At 36.1% G+C, this 17,065-nt stretch overlaps 1 protein-coding gene across 1 annotated transcript; it reads left to right on the top strand.

The window, feature by feature from the left end:
• The first annotated feature begins 1,067 nt into the window (after positions 1 to 1,067).
• Positions 1,068 to 16,251, top strand: LOC125234214. Its single transcript, XM_048140423.1, has 4 exons — positions 1,068 to 1,697; positions 1,856 to 2,304; positions 15,341 to 15,747; positions 16,237 to 16,251. Exons 1-4 carry the CDS (start codon positions 1,213 to 1,215, stop codon positions 16,249 to 16,251), a joined length of 1,356 nt encoding a protein of 451 aa, XP_047996380.1. The 5' UTR covers positions 1,068 to 1,212.
• Positions 16,252 to 17,065: the final 814 nt, after the last annotated feature.

Here is a 17,065-nt window from a genome sequence, read left to right as displayed (position 1 = left end):
GTTTATTATCTTAAAATATGTGGTAAAACTGGTAATTTATAAAATCTCTCATTACTTAATTTATCTGAGTGAAATAAATAATTGTGGTAGCAATTTCTGATTCTTTGTGTAGCATCGAGCCAGTGAGTGTTGCTAACTAGTTTTCAAGGTGAATTCTATCAAGTTGGTTAGGGAAACAAACTATTCTTTGGAATAAAAAGCATAGGTTTGTTATAGGGCCCAGTGGCATGCGAGCGCCGTCCACTGATGACAAGTCAAAAGCTTCAAGGAGTTACTAGACTTACTTACTTCGTTCTCAGTGGTAGCAACTACTCGGAGCCTTGATGATACATTAGAAGGATCGAGAAGTTATGGTCTATTAGCAGTATTGGGGAAAAGGGGGGTTTAGCTAGTGAAAAGAAACAAAATAAAAAAGGGGTTAGTTTGTAGATAGATAGCCCTTCAGGCTTACTCGCTTAGGATCCTGATTAAGTGGTTTGATCAGGTCAGGGGTCCCATACCGTATCGCAAGCCCTTGCCCAAGCCGGGACCACTAATAAGGCGTAGCGGATGATGATTACCAAAATATCTTTTAATATAAATATTAAATAAATTTCATGTAAGTTTCACTCACTAAATTTTATTCTAAAATTTCTTCATCATGTCATTAATTTTCTCACATATAACTTTCTAGGCCTAAATCTGATAAAATACTCTTCTATAACACTATATTATTATGCTACAATAACCTTTATTCTTTTTTTAAAATATAAATAAATAAAATTTTAAAAATTAGTCAAAAATACAGCTGATACTCATTAAAGGATCTAGGTTATCGCGGTTCACTTCGAAGGGTTCTACTTATTCACGCTAGACGATCACAAGGCCAAATTTATGGGGTATATTTAAAGGGGGGTTAACTATACTGTTGGTTAGTCAAGTAAGTAAGTAAATAAGTAAGGTGAGCGGAGGTTTAGTTACATTTGGTGCCGTGACCAGGATCTTAGATGTGCTCTGTAGAACACATCTTGGATACCAAGGTTTACAAATAAATAATAGGAAGTAGCCGTTGCAAGGTTACAGCTTGTCCACGAAATAAAGTAGCCATCTATAGTTGGGCCTACATACTTATATAAAAACTTTTTGCAATGCTAATACCTGGCATTCGAACGTAGGTATGATCAAGTTTAAGAAAAATATACATTAGATGTCACTTACAACATAAAAATAAATATGCCGAGAATAAATCCAAATATTCATAAATTAATTATAGTCACCTATTGCACAGAAAAAGGAATTTCGATGCGACAACTCGCAAAACGGTTCAAAATATCTAAGGATGGTGTGCGAAAAGTTATAAAAAAGTTTGGGGAATATAATATACTAGGGGATCTGCCAGGCCGAGGTCGCAAAAAAGGCTGCGTGAAGCCGCAATTGGACGCAGCAATAGTTGCGGCGTTCCGTCGAAATCCATCGGCCTCTACCCGGGATGTAGCCAAAAAGTTAAAGACTTCGGTTGGGAACGTGCAAAACGCTAAAAGAAAAAATTATTTACAGACTAGGAAGAAACAGAAAATCCCAAAAAGGACTCCCGCCCAGCTCGAAAGAGCGAAATCTCGAGCTAAACTTTTGAGCAAATTTTTAATTCAAAATAGCGGCCGGTGCATTTTAATGGATGACGAGACATATGTAAAAAAAGATATGAAAACCTTACCAGGGTGCGTAGCCGAATGGCACAAACGCTCACGAAACGCTCACGAAACGAAGCGCTAGTAGATGTCTATCCCTGTCGCTCTTGCGTATTGGCGCGACAGAGCCGGACTACGTTTCGTTTTCGTTTGGCGTCGGAGAAATGCCATTCGGCTACGGGGCCAGGGCCTCAGTTTTATACGTGTGCGGCTAGCGAGGATATTCCAGAAAAGCACAAGTGCGTGGCTTTTGAGAAATTCGCCCCCAAGATACTAGTATGGCAAGCTATATGCTCTTGCGGGTTAAAGAGTTCGAGCTTTTTTACTACCGGCACAATCAACGGTGATGTTTACCGACAGGAGTGCATCAAAAAGCGTATTTTGCCTTTATATAGGAGACATGCACTTCCGCCAATATTTTGGCCTGATTTAGCATCTGCTCATTACGCTAAAGCCACCTTAAATTTGCTTGATGCCGAGAACGTTAGTTATATTGCGAAAATCATGAACCCGCCAAATTGCCCAGAACTCCGCCCGATTGAAAGGTATTGGGCAAACATCAAGCGATACCTGCTCAAGAAAGGTGCAGTGGCCGACAATGAAGCTGACTTTAAACAAATTTGGAACGCAGCTGCTCGTCAGTTCAATAACAGTTCAATACGCGCACTGATAGCAGGTGTTCGCAACAAAGTCAAGGAATTCGCCAATTCATAGAGTTTCTGTAAATTTTGGGTTACATTTTATTTTCAAAATGTTTTTACATATAAATATGTTTTTTTGTTTTCAGTACTATAAGAAGTAAACGTTTTATTTAAATTTTTCTATTTCGTGAACATGCCTTAATCTCTGAAAACAGAAAAGTTTGTGATATTTTCTTTTTTGGTAATTGTAAATATATTTCTTGTAGGTTTTTTTTGTTTGAAAGCTGAATTAGTCAGGGGTGTTCTTAGCCACGTGTCATGAAAATCGGTCCACTATGTCGAGGGGTTTTATTTTCTTTTTGTCGTAATATTCAATATTATGGATTATTTTTTCATGCAAACTACCACAAGGAACACATTTATAATAATTTTTTTTCATAGTTAAAACTAGTTTTTAACCCCCGACGTAAAAACGACGGGGTGTTATAAGTTTGACGTGTCTATCTGCCTGTCTGTCTGTGTTTGTGTCTGTCTGTGGCATCGTAGCTCCCGAACGGATGAACCGATTTCGATTTAGTTTTTTTTTATTTGAAAGCTGTGTTAGTCGGGAGTGTTCTTAGCCATGTTTCATGAAAATCGGTCCACTAGGTCGCGGTCGGGGGTTTTTCAAAATTTTAATTTTGTGGTTAGTTTATTGTTGTAATATTCAATATTATGGATTATTTTTTCATGCAAACTACCACAAGGAACACATTTATAATAAAACTTTTTCATAGTTAAAACTAGTTTTTGACCCCCGACGTAAAAACGACGGGGTGTTATAAGTTTGACGTGTCTATCTGTCTGTCTGTCTGTCTGTCTGTGTGTGTCTGTCTGTGGCATCGTAGCTCCCGAACGGATAAACCGATTTCGATTAAGTTTTTTTTTTTTTTAAAGCTGAGTTAGTCGGGAGTGTTCTTAGCCATGTTTCATAAAGATCGGTCCGCTGTGTCGCGGTCGGGGGTTTTTTCAAAATTTTAATTTTGTGGTTAGGTTATTCGCACTACTTTGAGAAACAAGCGAGGCCGAGGCACAGACATTTTATGGTAACATTCTCTGCTTTAGTAAAAAGTTCCCCATTAATGTAGGACAGAGAAAAAACGTCAATATTTTCCTACCACTGGAAAAATGTCAACTAACAGTTGATCGTCGAAAAAAAAAGGTACACAATTAAGGCCCACTTGCACCAACTAATTAACTAGTTAGTGGGCTGTCAAATTCCATATAAAATGGTGGGTTAACCCTCGGGTTAACTCTTCTTTTTCTTTGGTGCAAGTGACCCTAAGTCGGACGGATATCGGACGTCGGACCGATGTCTCATACATTACAGGCGCCATCTTGGATTTTTTCTATTGAAATCCTTCCGACATCCGATATCGGATCGGATAATGTGAAAACGAACTAGGCTTCCAAATACTAGATCAAATTCTCGGCAACAGCGCCAGCAGCAGACTTGTTCACCTGTCAATTTTTGACAGCTGCTATAGCCTGTTCCTTACTGCATCTTCCGGATCTGAATGCAGTAAACGCAGGCGTTAATGCTTATACACCGTGTATTTATTGAATTCCGTTAACTTCGGCATATAGTTATAGGTCCATTATAGGAAACAGAATGGCATAGTTAGTTGTCTTAAATTCGTATATTTTTCTAAAAAAACCATACAACGAGCGATAGATGTTACTTTAATTGCTCATTGAGAAACGGGCTTACAATTAACTCGCACTAAGTAAGTGTCAACTTGACATGTCAATCGTATATCGAACATCTATGGCAGGTGCATGGTGTTTTTCAGAAAAAGTTACGAATTTAAAAAATAACAATGCTATTCTGTTTCCTATAACTATATCGTCACTACTTAAAAAAAATTTCGTATCTCACGCTGTTCCTCAAAGTTAAAACGCAGTAAGTCTATATGCATTCCATACATACTTACTACAATTTTCTTTTCATTGACAGACCAAGATACAAGGTTGTTTAAAAGTAGTGACGATATAAAATAAAATAAAAAATAAAAATCATTTATTTCAGACAATACAATCCATAGTATGTTAGTTACAGAAATACTTAAAATACTATGTTAGTACTTAAACTAAGATGTTGGAAGGTCCAGTGCCTAACAAGTGCACTATCCCATCTACCTGCCACTACAGCTAAGAGACTGTGGCGACTGTCGCGCACCCTGCGGAGCGTCGCGGCGCAGCGCTTGCGCAACGTCGCGTGGAACCCGTCCACATGCCGAAGTTAACTGAATTCAATAAAAACACGGTGTATAGACGGCGACCCCATGCGATTTCATATACATTACTGACCGAGGTTACATTCAATTCAGCCGACCGACCAAATGCCGTATTCTAATAATATGAAACTCACTCGCGAGGACACTAGGCGCACACGGCTACATGTGCCGTGTGTCCAACAAACATCGAAACTTTAATGAGAAATCCAGTAAGATAAATTAGTTTTTAAGCCGAACAAAGACTGTAAGACTTTGTTTGACTTGTGCTAGACTTCGATGTAATAATAGTGAAAGAAAGAAAGACAATACGTTCATTAAAGATTCGATGTAGTACTTAAAATAGATATGCAGACTATCGCAAATACACATAATCTTACAGAATGTAATTTTAAGTTGGAACTTAACTAATTTTACTCCATAAGATTTACCTTTAAAAGCCGATAAAGAAAGGGCAACACCAAGTCACTACTGAGTGGGATCCTAGTACCTACATTTGTTGATTAAAATGTTTTCGATTTTTGCATATAATTATTTGAAAATGAACTATTTCAACAGGACGCCAGCAACTTTGCGTAATAAATAAATATTATAGGACACTCTTACACAGATTGACTGACTCCCACGATAAGCTCAAGATGGCTTGTGTTGCATGTACTCAGACAACGATATATATAATATACAAATACTTATATACATAGAAAACATCCATGATTCAGGAACAATATCTGTGCTCATCACACAAATAAATGCCCTTACCGGGATTCGAACCCGGGACCGCGGCGTAGCAGGCAGGGTCACTACGCGCTAGGCCAGACCGGTCGTCATAGTAATGCTATGAGTACGAGTAACTTAAAACGACAGAAACATAAATAAACGTGAAATAAGGAGAGAACTACATTCGATGTTTTACGCAATTGCCGCATAAGCCTTAGGCCTTTTCACATTAACCGATCCGATATCAGATGTCGGAAGGATTTCAATGGAAAAAATAATGGACAAAGATGGCGCCTGTAATGTATGGGATGTCGGTCAGGCATCCGATATCGGATCTGATAATGTGATAACGCACTTATAATTGATACTTCCTTCGGCGAAACTTTCAGTACGTAATCCAACGTCTGAAAAGTGGAAAAAAACTATGTCACCTCCTCATGTTGTAATGAGGATGTGCCATGTTTTGAGCCGGTTGACAGCATCCGTGTATTAATAGAACTGAGGTTTTACAAAGGCTGTACTGTCCAATTTGCATCTAGTCTGGACCTTTTTCTTTCTTGTTAGAATGACTACGGACTGAAAGTACCTACATTTTCAGGAAAATAAATTCTGTATATTTTTTATTACGAAATTGAGATATTTGATAATTTTACTGAACACAAACGCAATTACAATACAGATGTATTCTCAACTTAAATAATATTAATATCATCATCGTTAGCCCTTATTTACAATGGTAGTTTTTACAGATCTGACTAAATAAGCATTTAAGAGCAGCATTCGGCAGCGCCGCTAGATTACTTATTTTACCTGTCATTATTTTGAAATGTAAAATATAGGTATTTTTTTACAGACCTATTTCATTCAAAAATATATATACCAATATCCTACTGCACTGTAACATAAACTAACCAAAATACTAAATTAAAATTTTGAAAAAATCCCCGACACAGTGACCTATTTTCATAAAACATGGCTAAGAACACTCCCAACTAATTCAGCTTTCAAACAAAAAAAACTAAATCGGGTCATCCTTTTGGGACCTACGATACCATAGACAGACACAGACACATAGACAGGCAGAGAGTTGTTTTTGCGTGGGTTATAAATAATGACACCCGGAACTTGTTGTTCCAATAGTTCCAATTAATCGAATTAACGATATTCAATCGGCATTATTTGATTGTAGTCCACCTCGTTAGCCAAACGAGTCACCGGGATGTAAAATTAATGAACGAACCGATTTAACCCAATTATGTACTTTGATTTATTATCATTACTTAAATAATGAGTATTTTATAGCTTTGAACAATGTAATGGACTTAATTGAAAAAAAACACATCATCGCCTCTTTAAACCACACGAAAAAAACCTGAAAATATTTTTTTCACCACACCAACGGGTAGAGGCTTACTTTGCTATTCGAAAACAGATAGAACAATTGCATTTTATCCACAAGAGTGCAAAGTAATTACATACAAATTTTAACTTGATATCTTAAGCTAGCTGATAAAATTCACCTATAAATGATAATTTTGAATCATAAATATTGAATAAATCGATAGATTTGATTTAGTTTGATGTTTTATAGTCAGTATTTTCTTCGTGTTAGTGTGGTGAAAAATTTTGTGTTTCACTCGGTGGCAAAGTTTGTGCCCTCGCAACGCTCAAGGTTCCACTTTTTGAACCACTCTCGCTTTTAGAACCATCTTTCGCTTGCTCGAGTATCAATATTGGCACGTGCGGTTAAACAACTAGGTACTTTACCCCCTTGTAAAACAAATAACTATTGTCTCTCAAAAGGTAGCCAACGCAGCCAAGCTAGACCCTCTGACGTTTTAGATGTAACTACAGTTAACAACACAGCTGTGAATTCAGACAAAGTAAATAAATAATAATAAATAAATATTATAGGACATTCTTACACAGATTGACTGAGCCCCACGGTAAGCTCAAGAAGGCTTGTATTGTGGGTACTCGGACAACGATACATATAATATGTATACAAATCGTCACTACTTTTAAAAAATCTCGTATCTCACGCTGTTCCTCAAAGTTAAAACGCAATAAGTATATATGCATTCCATACATACTTACTACAATTTTCTTTTCATTGACAGACGAAGATACAAGTTTTTTTAAAAGTAGTGACGAAATACTTATATACATATAGAAAACGTCCATGATTCAGGAACAAATATCTGTGATCATCACACAAATAAATGCCCTTACCGGGATTCGAACCCAGGACCGCGGCTCAGCAGGCAGGGTCACTACAGACTGAGCCAGACCGGTCGTCAAAGTGGCAAAAATATGTATACAGAACGTTATTGCCTGTTCATTAATGTATAAATATTTTTAGCAATTTGTCTCTATTCACAGCTGTGTTGTTTAATATCACGAAAATGTAAGTATGTCTGGCTGTGTAATTTTTAACCCCCGACGCAAAAACGACGGGGTGTTATAAGTTTGACGTGTCTGTCTGTCTGTCTGTCTGTCTGTCTGTCTGTCTGTTTGTCTGTATGTCTGTGTGTATGTCTGTCTGTGGCATCGTAGCTCCCGAACGGATGAACCGATTTCGATTTAGTTTTTTTTGTTTGAAAGCTGAGTTAGTCGGGAGCTCGGGAGTGTTCTTAGCCATGTTTCATGAAAATCGGTCTACTATGTCGCGGTCGGGGGTTTTTTCAAATTTTTAATTTTGTGGTTCATATTGGCTCTAATAATAACCGTTGGGGGTGCTGTTACTTTTCTCCATACAATGAATCTGCGTCTTCATGACATTTATGCTATGAAGTACCTAACATATGAAAATACGTAATAACTGGTAAAGGATAAAGGGGCACGGGGAGAGTCATGCATAACGTTACTTTTCTTTCTGCCCTACATTTTTCTTTAGCTTTTCTTTTTTTGTGCTATTTTATGATGTGATATTTTTGATAAATTTTATGTTATTTCAACTCAGAATCATTAGCTTTTTCAATCCTAATAGATACAAAATTTGTCCCATACAATTTTTTCTTATTTTGTTACCATTTCCCATATATTTCCTAGATCCTGCCAAACTCTACACCGAGGCAACCGACGCCACGAGCCACGAAGTTATGTCATCGCCCAAATCAATTGTTTAGTTGTAATACTTTAAACCCCTTATTCATAAACGTATTCTAAAGTTATCAAGCCGATAAAGTTCGTTTGTCCCTTTTCGACGTATTGGTGTGAGAGAAAAGGACAAACGAACTTCATCGGCTTGATAACTTTATGACTAAGGGGGTTATTGTTTGTAATGTTTTTTTAATGTCCTTACTAACTTTTTTTAAATTTAAGTTTCATGACGCATTGGATTCATCTGTAATGTCATTGAAATATGTTTTCAAATAAATAAATAATAAATAAATAAATATTTTGTATGGGGTAACAACAAAGAAAAGTGACCAAAATGTATAGAAATTCTGGGGCCCTTTTTGTATCATATTGATATAGAAGGCGCTCGTGATTCTGAGTACAATTGACACAAAAATCCCTAAAAATATCACAATAAAATGGCAAAAAGTGGAACGTTCACTCATTCTAGTGTCCAAAATGACTGTGCCCGTAACTGGGCATTTTCAGAAATTGGGACCCAAACTTAGTGACAGTTGTTAACAAAATTCGATGTCAGTTTTGTGACGACAATTAAGAATAAAATTTGTCTAAAAATCTAAATGGAATCTGGAATTATTGCTTATAGTTTATGTAATTAACATAAAATCAATATTTTCATTGAAATTTTATGCTTAATTGTCGTCACAAAACTGACATCGAGTTAATTTTTGTTAACAACTTTCACTAATATTGCAACTATCCCACTCAGGGAGAGTGGGATAGTTGCAATTGCTTAAGGGAATTGACATAATTAAAAAAGTGCAGGTTTTATCCTCGCGCGTAAAAAAGCTTATAAATTAAACTACACGACACATTACAATGTAATTACAATGTACGGATAGCATATATACGAGAGCAACTCAAGCCATTGCCGCAATAACTAAGACGACGAATAAAACTTCTTTGTTCATCATGAGTTTATGTACTTACGGGTGGACACAGCTAAAATCATCCCAGCGAAGGCATTTGTCATCAACCGAAGTGGAAATCACCTCGAGAAATACGACAACATCCACACATGTATAAACAATTCCACACATGTAGGTCATGTTTTTTTTTAATAAAAACTGACCGGCTATAATAAAATTTACCCTAATATATCAAAGCTAGTGGAATTTGCTTTAGATGGAGCTCACCCGTACAGTAATTGTAAAGCCTTTCACTTTATGTAGCTTTGAACAGTCCTAATATGTTTAAGATAAATACCAAAGAGGATCGAGTATTATAGAGAGTTACTGTCAAAGTAAAATGTGTAATCACAGTGCATAGACAGCCATCTCTCGACATAGGCTTAAAACTTTTGAACCTCAGTTTTGACAATTTTGCCCATATTCTTAGCTTGATTGAAATGTGTTAAAATGTCAAATATTAATATTAGCGCCATCTTACCGAGCGTCCCCCAAAGGTGTATCGCCATCTAGGTCACCGTACCTTTTTCTGTATGGTTTTGACGTACGTTTTTTTCTTAGACTTTATCTGTCTATACGGAGTTACATATGTCCTTGATAATACTTATGAAGAGAGCGTAATTTTAAGCAAACCTAATAAACGCGTTCTATAAATTTATTTTATAACAAAATTGCAGTTTTATAAATTTTATAATATTACCATCTCAGTAAATCCACACACTAGCTTCCCAGAACGTTTAAAAAACTGAGAAGCAGCCGAAAATACTCGAAGCCAGCGATGCTAAAACATATTTAAGTATCCTAAGCGAGTACACAGCTTACGCCAACGCAGCGGCAGCGCTCAAGCGGCAACCAAGTACCGTGATTTTCATAATAAAGGCGCGCGGACAAAGGGCGCCGCGCGTGGAATACCTAACCGTCGCCTTTATGCCAAAAATGATATTTTGTCTGCAGACATTCTCAGGTGGCGTTTTGTGGCTTAAATTAACCTGAACATACGTGTGCTGAGTAGGCTATGAATTCAATTGGAAGGTTGAATATGATTATCTGTTCCCGATGGTTGAAAGGGGTTTGCTGTTGCAAGGAAATTATTTACGTCCCTATATATATTATAGCTTATGAAAATATTATCAATCAATCAAATATTTTAATTCTTTGAATCTGAATTTTTTGATCAGCACATCCTGCCACATACGGCATAGAAATAATAAGTCACTAACTTATACACCGTGTTTTAATTGAATTCCGTTTACTTTAAGAGAAGGTTCTTCAGGTCAAATACAATTAATTTCTCTAATAAACTAGCGTCTTAACTCTTACGGTTATCGAATTATTAAAAAAAAAATAATTACTGAATACGTGTGAACTGAACACATCCTTTATCACTTCCTTATGTTATTTGTTTTGACATTATGCCATCACAGACACTTGACACTTTAATATTATTATTAAGGTCCCCTTACACTTATTAATTAATTTATTATGTATGAAAACTAAAAAAAAAAATTTTCCTATTTAATATACAGGGTGGTTCCCGATGATAAACCTAACAGCGTGTCGAACTTCGTCAAATCTTCCGTTGAAAACAAAATAATCACGGTGTATAAAAATTCGAAACTTGAATAGTAAAATATCATTCGCGGTTTTCGTGGGTTTCAAAGAAAATAGCAACAAAATAACTACGTGTACAGAGGTTAAAAAACAAGCTGCTTTATGGTTTACGTCCTGTTTTACTAAATTCTAAAGTTCATAATATACACAATTAATAATATACATTATTCGACATTGCATTACTTGTGACTTTGAGGTTTTTATTCTTTTTTATTAATTTTTTTCTTATAATTTTCATGTAGGGGCAAAAATATATTTTGTGGTCGATTTCACTTTTTTTTTCTAGAAATTTTTGCACTTTTTCTACTCAGAATCATGAGTCCCAAAATTTCCATACATTTTTTTGTCTTCCTCTGAGTTACGAACAAACCAGTTGTATGAGAAATTGTGACTTAGTGGAAAAAAATTGTGAGACAGCGAAAGTGCTTATGATTCTGAGTAGAAAAAGTACAAAAATTCCTACATTTGGAAGAAAAAGTAAAACAAACAAGAAAATAAAAATATGCCCGTAGATTCTTATTATGTGTATGACTGTATATTAAAATACATAAACACCAGTAAATATTTTATTTCGGCTCTTGATAGGTACATAACTAACATAAGTCATAAACAGGGCCCGTAACTTTCATGCCGATGACATTAATTTAACGTCACGCTGCATATAGGATGATTCAAATATTTTTATTGTAACAATTAATCATTATTTATTAATCAATTTAATCATATACAAATGACTTTAAAAGTAAGCTACTCATACGTGGAATAATTAATACTACTTGATACGTGAAACGAAAAGGAAACAATTTGTTTTGTTTTTATAATTTATTGAAATATGGTAACAAAACTATTGAATAAAAGGTATGTATAAAAAATAAACAAATAATTCAATTTATTTTTCACGTATCAAGTAGGTATTAATTATTTCACGTATGAATAGATTAGTATTGCAGTCAAGATTAAACTGATTGATGAATAATGATTAATTTTTAAATAAAACTCTTGAATCATCCTATATGCAGCGTGACGTCAAATTGATGTCATCGGCATGAAAGTTACGGGCCCTGGTCATAAACTTGTATCTGACGCAAGCAAAAAAGCATATAAAATAATATTACCCAAATAACCAATTCAATAATGAAGCCGTACGTCAAATACTTAGCACTACAGTTAATGGCAGTTGGGCAATAAAGTTTGAGAAGCACAACATAACTATTAAATTTAAGGGCGATTTCTTCCTTTTCCTTGTATCACCCAATGTACATTACAATGTTCTTGTACACTCAACCAATTGGAACCCCAGGCTATAACCATGTCAAAATGACAAGCGGTTAGAGATTTCTTACAATCTGATTAATAATGTCACTATGACATAGTTCTACAGCGGCATAGGGTTCCAATTAGTTGACTGTACATAGTTTTTGCAATCCAAAATTGAATCTTTCCTACCATTTAAAGTAGCATTTCTTTTCTTTCATTGATTTATAAAAACAAAAGAAAATCGTCTATCTATATCATTATCATATCTATAGCATTTGTATTAGAGTAGTAATAGACTAAAATTCAAGATAGGAACATTTATTTTTGTATGTATGGGTTCTACTAGGCTATAACATTCACTTGCTACGCAAGCTACGCGTCTACGCGTTGACTTGTAGCACAGACGATGTATGTAGTAACCACATCCATAATACATACACCATACTAAGTATATTAACTATATAGGGTGATACCAAATTAGTCAAGGATATTTTAAGGGACGTTAATTAACATTAAGACAATTAATTTTCAATAGAAATTAAAACAAAATTTTCTTCTAAACAACCAGAAGACAATTTTGTTTTCATTTCCTTAACAATATTTTAATTTATTTTCTAAATAACCATCCCCTATAATGTAATTGCCTGTCAGGATGATAACACTTTCTCTCATGTCAAGTTAACAGTGTCTAGAGAGATCTCATTTAATTATAATATTAACATGGTGTTTTAACATAGCACATTAGTTTCCGAGTTTCCTTTAAAAAAACATAACAAAACCTATGATGTTTCATACATTGATATACTTACTCCAGGAGCGGAGTACTATCAGCCGTAAACCGTCAACCGTTACTAATTTGGTAACACCTTGTATATTTACCCCCTTATTCATAAACGTACTCTAAAGTTATCAAGCCGATAAAGTTCGTTTGTCCTTTTCTATCACACTAATACGTCGAAAAGGGACAAACGAACTTCATCGGCTTGATTGAATAAGGGGATTAGTATAAATATACCACAATGGAACCTATGTCACACACAGCTACGACCGGAAGGAAAGGTGGTGGTGAAATTCAACCCATCACTATACAGTATTAGTTTAATGAACTCGTAGTTTAATACGAGTTATGTAACATTAGACGAGAAAATATATAATTAAAATCAAAGATGTGTGGACCGGACTTCTTATGAATTAAAGAGGTTATTATTAAATTATTATTAATACATTTTCTTACGTTTTTAGGTTTCCGTAGTCAACTAGGAACCCTTATAGTTTCGCCATGTCTGTCCGTCCGTCCGTCCGTCCGTCCGTCCGTCCGTCCGTCCGCGGATAATCTCAGTAACCGTTAGCACTAGAAAGCTGAAATTTGGTACCAATATGTATATCGATCACGCCAACAAAGTGCAAAAATAAAAAATGGAAAGAAATGTTTTATTAGGGTACTCCCCCTACATGTAAAGTGGGGGCTGATTTTTTTTTCATTCCAACCCCAACGTGTGATATATTTGTTGGATAGGTATTTAAAAATGAATAAGGGTTTACTAAGATCGTTTTTTGATAATATTAATATTTTTGGAAATTATCGCTCCTAAAGGAAAAAAAAGTGTGTCCCCTCGTCCCCCCCCCCTCTAACTTTTGAACCATATGTTTAAAAAAATATGAAAAAAATTACAAAAGTAGAACTTCATAAATACTTTCTAGGAAAATTGTTTTGAACTTGATAGGTTCAGTAGTTTTTGAGAAAAATACGGAAAACTACGGAACCCTACACTGAGCGTGGCCCGACACGCTCTTGGCCGGTTTTTTGTTACCTACTCTGAATATTCTTGTGTGTAGAATTAAATAAATATTCAACTAAGGAACAAATAATTTTTTTTTAATTGTTGATTTTCAAGTACAATACTATAAAAAAAATTATAAACTGAAATAGATATCATACACGAAAGAAAAAAAACGCGCGTAAGCTGAAGACCCGAGTTCGATTCCCGGCTCGGCCACGGAGTGGGCCTTGTCGTTTTTTCTTTCGTGTATGATATCTATTTCAGTTTAAATAAATATTGTTTACTATTATTTATTAATGTAACATTTTCTATTCCTTTGGTTCTTGTGTACCAAATATTTTGTCATACAGTGAACGTGGTTACAAATTTACAAGTCAAGTAACGAACGAAGTAAAATGTACTCCACTCCGCACAGAAATGCTAGTCGTGAAGATAAAGAGCAGTCTTGTATCTAAAGAGGAAAGGGAACAACCGATATTCCATACAAACATAACCCCCATTTTCCCCTCTGGAATTAACATTACAGAAAATATTTTTGTCTAATTTTATGTATGCTATGACTTCGTTCAACTTGTTTTGCATAGAAGACAAGTAATTTCAGCGTTTTGGAATAAGGGAGGCAAAAAGTGATTAAGATAAGAAGAGTATATTAGACTGCAATAATAATATTAAGAAAATATGGGACAAAGTCAATTCTATGTTAGGAAACGACAAAAAATCTTTAGATTCAGTGATTTTGAATAACATGAAAACACAAGGTAGTACTATAAATATATGTAATGGGCTTACAGAAACTTTTTCTAAGGAAATTGATCTCATTAAACATAAGTGTAATGATAAATGGTTGAATAGGAAAGAATACGCTAAAGAGTCGGACGTGTGTATGCGATGGCCGCCGGTGAGTAGTAAAGACATGTCGCGAGTAATTAACAGGATGAGCTCTAAGAAGTCTCCCGGCTCCGACCACATACGCATGCGCGCTTTGAAAACTGTATCAGATAGAGTAAGTCCTATATAAGCTAAGTTAGTGAATATGTCAGTAACCCAATCTTGCTTCCCGGATGGTCTTAAACAAGCAATAATTCGACCTATACATAAAAAAGGTGATTATAAATCTTATTCCAACTATCAGCCTATAGCGATACTTTCTAGCGTTAGACAAGGTAATCGAGAAGTGTATTGTTAATCAATTGGGATCATATTTACAGAAAAACAGTATCTTAAACAGGTGTCTTAAACAGATGATGATATTTTTAAATAGGTGTCAAAATGGTTTCCAAAAGGGCAAAAGTACAAATACGCTACTGTAAAATTTTACAAATGAAATAAATGGTTATTTAACAGATAAAAAAGTAGTCGTGGCTGTATTTTTCGATTTTCGGAAGGCATTTGACACCTTGGAAACTAATACACTTATCGATGCCATGAGGGAGTGCGGGGTGGGCGAGCCACTGAGCCAGTGGTTCAGTGACTATCTCACCGCGCGCTCCTACCGCGTGAAGGTGGGATCGATGGTGGGCGACGAGCAGGCAGTGCGGTGTGGGGTGCCGCAGGGCTCGGGCTGCGGTCCCATGTGCTACTTGCTGCACGTGAACAGCCTGTGCGGAGTGCTGCGGCACTGCTCGCCGCACATGTTCGCCGACGACCTGTGCGTGCTGCGCACCGGCGCCGCCGACGACCTCGCTGGCGTCTGCCGCGCGGTGCAGCAGGACGTCGACGCCGTACTCAAGTGGTCGCACGATAATGGCATAGTATTAAATTCAGAAAAAACCAAATTGCTCATTTTACACTCACCTTACTTAACCCCTTCCTCTTCGCCAGACCCTACAATAGTTTACGCATGACTTCTCTTGTTTGCATAATAATCTAGTTTCGTGCCGATGTATTGTAAGCCGATTGAGAGAGTTAAATGCATCACTTATTACCTCGGTATGAAAATAGATGAAAACTTTTCATGGTCTTCTCATATAGAGAATTTATAAATTTAAAAGTGGAAAATGTCTGCCTTGGGTGAGACTTGAACTCACGGCCTCTGGATCAATATTCCAGCGCTCTGCCAACTGAGCCACTAAGACTTCAACCAAGCCAGCGAAATTTTCCACTACTAAGGTCAATGGGACCCGTAGCGACATATACCGTAAGAGTGTTAAACTTCTTAAATGGCAACCGGAGTTCCAAGTCATATTGGAAATTCACCAGTTACGATGCGCTAACCATGCTAAATTTTAACTTCTGATTAGCAGAAACGTCTTTAACGTCTTTTAAGAAGTTTAACACTATTACGGTAGATGTCGCTACGGGTCCCATTGACCTTAGTAGTGGAAAATTTCGCTGGCTTGGTTGAAGTCTTGGTGGCTCAGTTGGCAGAGCGCTGGAATATTGATCCAGATGCCGTGAGTTCAAGTCTCACCCAAGGCAGACATTTTCCACTTTTAAATTTATTCTAAGCCTAGTGGCATCGATTGCAGACGTTTCTGCTAATCAGAAGTTAAAATAGAGCATTTATGTAGTAAATTAAGAGTCCTACTCGGTACATTTTATCACCTTAGCTATAGAATATCAGCAAGCACCCTAAAATGTATCTATATATCTTTAGTGGAATCAATCATAAGTTACTCTCTGGACTGCTATGGCCTTTTTTTTTTTTTCTGGACTGCTATAGCCTGACTTTTAAAACAAATTTGGAAAAAGTTGAAAAATTGCAAATTAAATTTCTCAAATTATTAGTGAGCGAATAAATATAAAAATGATTATTATAAGTTATTTAAATTATGTAAAATTCTTCCCGCCACTCTTAAACACAAGTATCTATAATTAGTTAATCAGCATGGCAATCAAGAGAGTAACTTATCTGAAATGAGCCAACAACATAACACCAGATCTGTAGCTGCAGGTAAATATGCTGTCCCCAGAGTAAGCAATTACTATGGGGATAGGCTCATTAAAAAACGCTTACCTTATTCACACCTCGGACACTGGCGATCAAATATATGAAAGAGGACCGTTCCTAGCACACAGTCTAAGCTCGTGTAATAGGTGAACGCGTACTATGCTTGTATGAGTGACATA

Source organism: Leguminivora glycinivorella, chromosome 15 (genome assembly GCF_023078275.1).
Source record: "Leguminivora glycinivorella isolate SPB_JAAS2020 chromosome 15, LegGlyc_1.1, whole genome shotgun sequence".
NCBI classification, from domain to species: Eukaryota; Metazoa; Arthropoda; class Insecta; order Lepidoptera; family Tortricidae; genus Leguminivora; species Leguminivora glycinivorella.
Note: the sequence above shows the minus strand (reverse complement) of the source record. Positions and strands in the feature narration are given on the sequence as shown.

Bases quoted from the DNA above. Each gene is read 5' to 3' on its own strand.
- LOC125234214 (XM_048140423.1), top strand. From the start codon at position 1,213: ATGCCGAGAATAAATCCAAATATTCATAAATTAATTATAGTCACCTAT. The intron at 1,698-1,855 runs GTGCGTAGCCGA...TACGGGGCCAGG, and splicing joins GATATGAAAACCTTACCAGG to GCCTCAGTTTTATACGTGTG. The intron at 2,305-15,340 runs GTCAGTTCAATA...GTTATTTAACAG, and splicing joins AATTTGGAACGCAGCTGCTC to ATAAAAAAGTAGTCGTGGCT.